At 41.7% G+C, this 9,657-nt stretch overlaps 1 protein-coding gene across 2 annotated transcripts; it reads left to right on the top strand.

Moving 5' to 3' along the window:
* The first annotated feature begins 6,953 nt into the window (after positions 1 to 6,953).
* On the top strand, positions 6,954 to 8,801 carry LOC311129414 (potassium voltage-gated channel subfamily E member 2-like). Of its 2 annotated transcripts, none has more exons than XM_084161698.1 (2): positions 6,954 to 7,099; positions 7,320 to 8,801. In XM_084161698.1, the coding sequence occupies exon 2, from the start codon at positions 7,326 to 7,328 to the stop codon at positions 7,656 to 7,658; it is 333 nt and encodes a 110-aa protein (XP_084017824.1). In that variant the 5' UTR covers positions 6,954 to 7,099; positions 7,320 to 7,325; the 3' UTR covers positions 7,659 to 8,801. The 2 variants fall into 2 exon arrangements, with proteins under 2 accessions (XP_084017824.1, XP_084017823.1); XM_084161697.1 differs by having other exon boundaries at positions 6,954 to 7,113.
* Positions 8,802 to 9,657: the final 856 nt, after the last annotated feature.

The following is a 9,657-nucleotide window of genomic DNA, read 5'->3' as shown; positions in this document are numbered from 1 at the left end:
AGACATGCTATTTCAGACCTGTAGTTGTTTTGCTGAAAATGAAAGCTTCGCTAACCATCCCTGTTCCGAGTCTGGTAAATGGAGGATTATTGTCTATATATCTCAGAGAATCGCCTATTAGATAGGATTAAATGCATAGAAATATAATGAATAGAACGGGAGTCCCCATCCATGCAATTATTTGTCAATTATATTCATTCCATTTCTATGCATTTTATCCTTTTCGATAGGCGAAATCCAGATAGCTTTTGAAAAACTGGGACCTGAATACTGTATTGAGAAGAGAAAGAAGAGATGTAAAAATGTTTCTTTTTCTAAGAGAAATATGTTAATTTGATGGGTTCTATTTTTGAAGTTGAAAAGAAATCAACTAATAAAGTTCCTTTGGAAAATAAGTAAATGTGTTTCGAATGTATTTTTAAAAAGAATTGTCCTTACATTTAATTAAAATTAATTAAAAGGGTATAAAAATAACATAGTTGTCATATGGCAAGTTCATAAATCACTGTGGTTTAGTACCTCTGTGGCACCTGACTGACTGGTTATGTAACCCTTGGGCCTATTATTAATCTGTTCCAAGGCTGGAGGGGATTGGATGATTCAAGGCTTCTTTACAGATGACGGGATCATTTCCTCAGAAATGTCTCTATCACATCAGCGCTCCAGTTTCAAGTTGTATTTTTGCAAGCCCTACCCAACAGTGCAGTATTCAATATCAAAATAAGAGAGGAAGCTATATACAGGGACAGTGACAGCTCTCTGCTTTCTCCCGCCTCCTCCATATCTTTCTTTATCATCATCCACTGTCTCTTCTTCCCCCTCTTTTCCACAGTAGAGTGACATGCCTGACGTTTGCAGTAAAACACTGCTTTTAAGTCAAACAAATTGCTTCATACTTTTTAAACATGATTATAGAATACTTACAGTCAATGGAAGGCATGTAGAGGCCTGATGAGTGAGTCCTACAGTATGAATTATGTTCCATGGCAATGAATGAACCACAGGAGGCTACTGACGGGAGGACAGCTCATAATAATGTCTGGAACAGAGTTGATGGAATGGCATCAAACACATAGAAACCACGTGCATATGATCAACACCTTTGTCCCACACTCATTTGATAAGACTGTCACTCAGAGATAGGTCTAGTGTTTCAAGCCTATTTCATTTCGAATTAAGCCAAGCAGGAAATTGGGGTTGATACACATGAACACTGCCTCGCTAATGAAAGTTATGCTGCAGGCAGTGGCGGCTCCTGAAAAAATTCTCAGGAGGGGCAATTTTTCTGATGATTTAGGTGACCTACACACGTGCACGAGTCCGTGCACGCGATTCCAGATATCTTTACCTCTGAATAAACTGCCTTTATTATACCATATCCACCCTGTCCAAAGTCTCTACTTGGTCTCAGTTCTCCAGTAAACTTGTGATTATCAACAGTACACAACGGTAACAAACAATTGGGGGAACTCACGGGGCAGATAGTAACCACTTAAAAGGAAGCGATTCCCAAACCTTCCATAACAAAGCCATCACCTACAGAGAGATGAACTTGGAGAAGAGTCCCCTAAGTAAGCTTGTCCTGGGCCTCTGTTCACAAACACAAACAGACCCCACACAGCCCCAGGACAACAACAACAACAACAACAACAACACAATTAGACCCAACCAAATCATGAGAAAACAAAAAGAGAATTACTTGACACATTGGAAAGAACAAACAAAAAAACAGAGCAAACTAGAATGCTATTTGGCCCTAAACAGAGAGTACACAGTGGCAGAATACCTGACCACTGTGACTGACCCAAACTTAATGAAAGCTTTGACTATGTACAGACTCAGTGACCATAGCCTTGCTATTGAGAAAGGCCGCCGTAGGCAGACCTGGCTCTCAAGAGAAGACAGGCTATGTGCACACTGCCCACAAAATGAGGTGGAAACTGAGCTGCACTTCCTAACCTCCTGCCAAATGTATGACCATATTAGAGACACATATTTCCCTCAGATTACAGCGATCCACAAAGAATTCGAAAACAAACCCAATTTTGATAAACTCCCTTATCTACTGGGTGAAAAACCACAGTGTGCCATCACAGCTGCAAGATTTGTGACCTGTTGCCACAAGAAAAGGGCAACCAGTGAAGAACAAACACCATTGTAAATACAACCCATATTTATGTTTATTTATTTTCCCATTTGTACTTTAACTATTTGCACATTGTAACAACACTGTATATATACATAATATGACATTTGAAATGTCTTTATTCTTTTGAAACTTCTGAGTGTAATGTTTACTGTTAATATTTATTGTTTATTTCACTTTTGTTTACTATCTACTTCCCTTGCTTTGGCAATGTTAACACACGTTTCCCATGCCAATAAAGCCCTTAAATTGAATTGAATTGATAGTAAGGTCGCAATGACACAGAAAGCAGTTCAATGTCGGGGTACAGAGTCGCTCTCTTACCAGGATCGCGGTCCGCTCTGACCAGGGTGAAGGTGGCCGGCTCCACTTCTCTGTCCGGGACTCATCCAGCCAAGTCTCCCAGCTGTATTGGGATTCAGCTGCCAGCAGCGTTTTCATTATTTAGTCCGTTCGTAGCGGGTATGTACACGATCAACAAGATCAGTCCAAAACCAACCACTGGAAATCCATGGTTGGCAGAATGTTTGTAAACTAAGTCTACAAATTAAAAACATAAAATAACGCCGCACTGCAGGTCGCAACAGAGACGCTTCTAGCCGCCATTGTCTTAGTTACGTTCAACGTTACGTCACGCATGACGAAAGCGCGTAAGTGCAAGCCCACAGACACCCATAGAGAATGTATTGAAAGCTTTGAAATGTGAAAAAAATAGATTTTACATGACAGGCTATGAGAGACTTCTGGGCGATTTTCAACTTGACTGAAATCGCCCCAAAAACGGGCGGGGCCATTTGAAGCACGACTTTAGCCTGATTTGACATTTAGTGGCTGGCAGATCAGACGTGAACACTGATAACTGCTGTTGCCGTGATATAATTGATTAGAAAAAAAATCCCTTCCTTTTCCCGTTTGGCAGTGCGTCGCCCATATCGCCCTATTGAACAAGCCGTCCCTGGCTGCAGGGATTCTGAAAGGGGACAGGTGACAACATGTAACAGAAGCTCAGTGTCATCATGTCGTTGACCAAACCAAGCCACAATCTCACTTATTGGTCTATTCACAAAAATATGATTTTCAAATGGATGTGTGATATTCCTACAAGTATCTCTCTATTTAGCTGGCCATGCATCAGCACTGCTGTTAATATTCTCAGCTAGCCTAATGAATGCCTGTTATTGGTTGACTAAGCTCCCTGTTTCCTCTGAGTGTATACATGCTGCCTGCAGGGTGGTATTGCTGTTGTGTCAATGGTGTCTCAGTCTCACATTCTCAAAGTGAGTGAAATCCACGGGATCTAACAGTTTCTCATTGGTTGGGATCAGTCATCTGCCTTTCCCCCTCCCCAGCAGAAACCAATGAAATCGTCCTCCTTGGTGGAAAATTACTGGCAGTCAGGCCACTCTTTGTTAATTGTTGTTTATTACATTAGTGTTTGTTCTTTTACTCTTGTTATTTTGGTAAACATTTAAGTAGCCTATATTACAAGTATATTACATTTATATTAAATATAAATTCACATTCATGTTTTAAAAAATAATTATAGTATGTTTAAGTCAGTTACACCACTTATCAGTTTAGCTCTGGAGTTCTGTTCTGTCTCCATGGAGATGCCCATGACAGGGTTGAGAAGAATCGCCTCAAGGTCTGGTTCTGACAACAATACACCAATCACGTCACAGCAGGACCAGACAGGGATAAGATATGGCTCCTCTGAACTAGTCCAAATCTCTTGCGTGAAGGTTAACTTTTTCACACAGTAGTCACTTTCCATGATGTGTTAGAGATAGACAAAGCTGGAAAGATGTTGGTGCTCTACCTGCTGCCTCTCACTCAGCAGAGCTTCAACTGCAGAGCCCATCAGAGCCCACTGCCCCCAAGCTGAGATGGAAATTTACTGGCAACATCACGCCATCATCCTCACAACACGTGTGTGTGTCTGTGTCAGAGCCCACTCCCCACCAAGCTTAGAGGGAAATTCACTGGGAACATCACACCATCATCCTCACAACACACGTGTGTGTGTGTGTGTGTGTCAGAGCCCACTCCCCACCAAACTGAGAAGGAAATTCACTGGGAACATCACGCCAGCATTATTCCCTGGTTAGTCAGTGACTTGAATGATAAAAACCGGCAACATTTTTGAATGAATTTGATATGCAGTACTCTGTACAGTTAATTGCCTTGTGTGATTGAGAATGTCCTACACCAGTGAGTGAGTAATTGACCAATGGTTATGAGAACGTAAACACTTCCCAGGTATTCCCGCTCATGGGGATGACAGTCCGGAATCAACCATGGCGGGAATGTGGTCCGAGCATTAACTAACACTGTGGAATATACCGCAAACACACAACCGACACATTCCGCTCATACCACACACTCCTGACCAAACTATGGGCAGCGTGTCTGGGATTCAGCAGATCATAGAATTAATCCACAGAAAAAAGACCTCAATGGCAAAAGGAAATATTTACCTCTCTTTGGAATCAGTGTTGGAATGAGCAGTCTATTGGGGACATGGGAATCAGTGGACAGTCAATGAGGCTTGTCATAAGCTCAGCTCACTTAGCTAGTCATTTTCCTCTTACTGTATTGTTTGATTTAACATTCCACAGCCAATGATGTTTTAACAATGTACATAGTTCCTCCTTTGTGCGTAACATTGGTGGTGGTGGTGTTGTGTGAGTCGTGAGGCAATGACGTTGTGAAATAGGGACACGGGACAGAGACACAGGAAAAATTGGGTTTGGTAAATGGAGGTTAGGTCTCAACACACTCACACACACATGCACACAGACACAGACACACACATATGTACACAGAAACAGGACATGCGGGGTTGGTGCATCCATTTCTCTGATTATGTAACATGAGTCTCTAAAAGGAGGTCCATGACACATTGATTCCTGTGTTGCTGCTCTCGTAACATAGTCCTCCCTCCAGCTCTCCTCTGTTATTCCGGTCAACCTCTGTCCCTGCCTGTGCGTGTTACGTCTTTAAATGTCCCTCCAGTCATCTTGGGGTGAGACGTATCAAATGACCTTCCAGTGTTGTTATACCTCTCAATTCACACCAACAGAGAGTGTTAGTTCTCCAGTAACACCTCCAGTCTCCAAACATGCCCTCCTTTCATTAAATTGGCTTTTGGGTGGTGGTTTCATTACATAACAAATAATACCAAACAATATCTTACTTACAAACAACATTATAAAATAATGCTAGTATTCATGGTTGATTCCTGAATGCACTGATAAACAAAGAACTGTGTAAGTACATTTTGAGCGTTTTGTTTCTGCAGAGGAGATGGCACTCTAAAAAATGAAAGGATTAGCTGCCAACATAACCTGGATGAATGTTGAACTGAGAAAGAGAGGTGTACCACTGCAGATTATTGTTTTGTTGGACACACTGATATTAGACACCTGACCCTTTGAGATGAGAGCAGAGAGAATAGAGCACACTGTGAATGCATGTATTGTACTGTATATTAGCATATCTGTAGATATATTCCATTTGTACATGAAAGATAGTGGTGGTGGTGCAGGGTGAGAGAGCGCTAACCCTTCCATGTAGTGGAGCTACTATGCAGTATTGCTCTCTGGTCCTTATCCTTCCCCTGATTACACAGACTAAGCTGATGATAAACCTGTCTCATCATTCACATAAAAGGCCTCAAACTCATACCGGAATGACTCACAGAGTGTGCGTGTGTATGTATGTGTGTGTGTCTGTGTGTTTGCTGGCTCTCAGCCACATCAAACAGTACCTCAGGTTTATTAGTGCTGTACCTATCATGTTCCATGTCCTTCACCCCAGGGGAGTGGCAGGGGTGTGACCATGGGAACAGGTTCAGCAACTTTCCTCAACTGTTTGACATGGACAACACAGAGTCCTGTCTGGTTATGTAATAGAGTATAACCATCCTCAGGTGAACAGCTTAAGGCCTAACACAAATCTGTGAGGAACTGGCGGGGTACAGCCGGTTCCGGGCTCTTGCACCTTGGGTCAAAAAGAGAGCCAGGTGAAGCTGAGCTCCAGCACCTTAAGGGTCCAAAGAGGAGTAGGATAGAAAGTAGGATAAAAGTCCTAACCCTAACACTAACCCTAGCTTCATGTCCACACCCCAATTCAACCCTAACCCTAGCCATAATATGAACTCTTATGTTCATATGTTTAACCCTAAACCCTCCAAATAGGTCTCCCTCACCTCCGAATGCCCAATTTAAACCCTGAGGTATACGTGATGACATTACATCAGGATAACTTGTCTGCTCTCTAGTGGCACATTTGGGTACTGGTATGGAATTTCACAAGCAGGAACATTGTCAGTACTACAGTGAATTGCAGAAGGCAAGACAGTGGGGTAGGCTATTAGAAGAGCTCCACCACTAACGTCAAACTTTATCTATACACGTTTGCAAAGACTATTACACTTAGCACTATTGTCTTGAATGCTAGCATGTTTGTCATGTCCTTTTGCTCAGGGATAAGATTGTATCTCTTTTTTTAGATCATTTTTGAGTACATGACTTCTCAAGTATTACAACATATTCTACAATTGATAGTGGTGCCACTGTTTAGGATTCAAATGTAGGCTACAGTGTGTGTGTTTGTGTTTGTGTGGCAGGGTGAGAGTGACCCTCAACACTCTACTCCCCTTTCCATATCAGCTGAGCTTGATGCTTTTCTCAAGGTCATCAGAAACACGTATGCGCACACACACACACACACACACACACACACACACACACACTGGCAAACACTGTAGATCAAATATGAGCAGTGTTTCTTTTTGTCCCTGGCTCTCTGTCCTAGACTGAGGTTGGCTGGTTAGTTGGTCGGTTGTGTGGTATTTGTCTCTTTCTCGTCCTACTTCCCTCCTCCAGGACCCTGCCTCTATCTTGACGCCTGTGATTGTAACATCTCCTCAACCTCTCTGGAGCGATACAGGTAACCCTGAACAGGTTAGATGCTTTCTTGATTAAGTCACAACTGGGTGGTATGAAGGTTCACTGTCTGATTCTGTATATACGGTATTGTCTGTGTATGTGCTTGTTTGTGTATTCTTATATGCAGATTCAGTGCACAGATCACAGAAAGACAGTACCAATGTCAATGTCTTCTCCTCTGTCATTGATCCAATTCGCTCTCTCCTTACCCCGCCCACCAGGTGATCATGCTGCCTAATTGGTCAAACATGACCCTCCACCTGGAGGACTCTCTGACCCGTGCCCTGGGCCATTACCTTGACAACTGGAGCCGGAACTCCTCGAAGGCAGCACAGGCTCTGGACAACACCCTGGCAGAGGAGAACTTCAGGAACGTCATCTGGTATCTGATAGTGATGATCGGAATGTTTGCCTTCATCGTCGTGGCGATCCTGGTGAGCACGGTGAAGTCGAAGCGGCGTGAGCATTCTAACGACCCCTACCATAAATACATCGAGGAAGACTGGACCGCCCAGCTCCAACAGCAGAGTTTCGTCATCAACAATCCCACGGCCAACTAACCTAATGTATATGCACACGCCATATACAAACACCAGTGGTGGAAAGAGTATCCAATTGTCATATTTGAGTAAAAGTAAAGATACCTTAATAGAAAATAACTCAAGTAAAAGTGAAAGTCACCCAGTAAAATATTACTTGAGTAAAAGTCTAAAAGTATTTGGTTTTAAATATACTTAAGTATCAAAAGTAAAAGTATAACTCATTTCAAATTCCTTATAATACGCAAACTGGACTGCACCATTTTTATTTTACATTTTTTATTTACGGATAGCCAGGGGCACACTCCAACACTTAGACATAACAAACGAAGCATGTGTGTTTAGTGAGTCCGCCAGATCAGAGGCAGTAGGCATAACCAGGGATGTTCTCTTGATAAGTGTGTGAATTTGACAATTTTTCTGTTCTGCTAAGCATTCAAAATGTATCGAGTACTTTTGGGTGTCAGGGAAAATGTATGGAGTAAAAAGTACATTATTTCCTTTAGGAAAGTAGTGAAGTAAAAGTAAAAGTTGTCAAAAATGTAAATGAGTAAAGTAAAGTACAGATACCCAAAAAATCTACTTAAGTAGTACTTTAAAGTATTTTTACTTAAGTACTTTACACCACTGACAAACACACACATATACCATGTACAAACACACAGGCACACACGCACAGAGAGGAATAGTAATGCTGTCTTTTTGTAGGCACTAACTTCACCATGGTTCGTTGGACAAAGCCTAAGGGAAAATGAATGGAGTTTTTGTAGGGTCTGTGGTAAACACAGGCTTAGGAGATTTTATACGTTTTGTTCTATGAGATAATCTACATCAGCTAACGTCACTTTTTGTGAATTATGAAGCATTTATGTAAAAAAATATCTCATAGAACAAAATGTATAAGATCTCCTAAGCCTGTTAACCTCAGACCTTATATTTCGGCGTTTATCCCAAAACTCTATTCTTTCCCCATTAATATTCCCCATAGGAATGGCTGAACAAACCAGAGGTAACTCATTTCCGGGTTTTAGGACTACAAACTGGTGAGCTCTGTGGTACGAAAGTAAAATAATCTTGTGGTATCCATTAGTAACAAAAGTGTTGTAGTGACTGTATAACTAATATGTTAATCATGGATTGTATTAAAAAAAAGTGGATCTATCATTACTGATGTGGTTATCTGGCCTCTGACTAGGAGTATGTCTGCGCTAAAGAAGTAGGGACAAGTAATGGGGCTGTCAAACCACGAGTGCCCCGTAGAGAGCAGCACACACACTCCCACCCAAAAAATATTTACAAAGACAAACTGAGAGCAAAGAGAGAGGGAGACCGAGGTAGACTGGGAGAGAGACAGGAAAGGGGTGACAGACCGTAGAGAGAGAGAACGAGAGAGGGATGGAGAGAAAGAGATGAAAATAGGAATAATAAGACCAGTAAAAAATAGAGGTGCAGCTGCTACCGTACAACACTGCCTGCCTTCATGGATGTGTGTGTGTGTTTTGAGAGAGAGAGAGAGAGAGAGAGAGAGAGAGAGAGAGAGAGAGAGAGAGAGAGAGAGAGAGAGAGAGAGAGAGAGAGAGAGAGAGAGAGAAAAGAGAGAGCTTTGCTTACAGAATACTGATACAGGTATTAGCAATATCACAGCATAGTTAATGCAATCCCTATAGTACAGCCTGGCTTCAAAGACTAAACGTAACATAGTAAATGTAAATCTGTAACACTCAAATGAGTATGATATGTTACATTTGGTATGGTTACATAAGACACAAGGTCAATTAAGGCAAAAACGAAATGAGGGAGTTTGGTCGGGGAGGATGGGTGGGCGTATAAAGCGAATGTCTAGCAACCCAAAGGTTGCATGTTCAAATCAGATAATAGACAACATTAGCATTTTTGCTAATAAGCAACTTTGCAACTACTTACTACTTTTTATGTTGGCTTCAGAAAGTATTCATACCCCTTAACCTATTCCACATTTTGTTGTGTTACAGCCTGAATAAAAAATTGATTCAACATTTTA

This window comes from Coregonus lavaretus, assembly GCF_964263955.1.
Source record: "Coregonus lavaretus genome assembly, chromosome: 5".
In the NCBI taxonomy this organism is placed as follows: Eukaryota; Metazoa; Chordata; class Actinopteri; order Salmoniformes; family Salmonidae; genus Coregonus; species Coregonus lavaretus.
The sequence above is the reverse complement of the archived record's forward strand: the minus strand, read 5'-3'. Positions and strand labels throughout refer to the sequence as shown.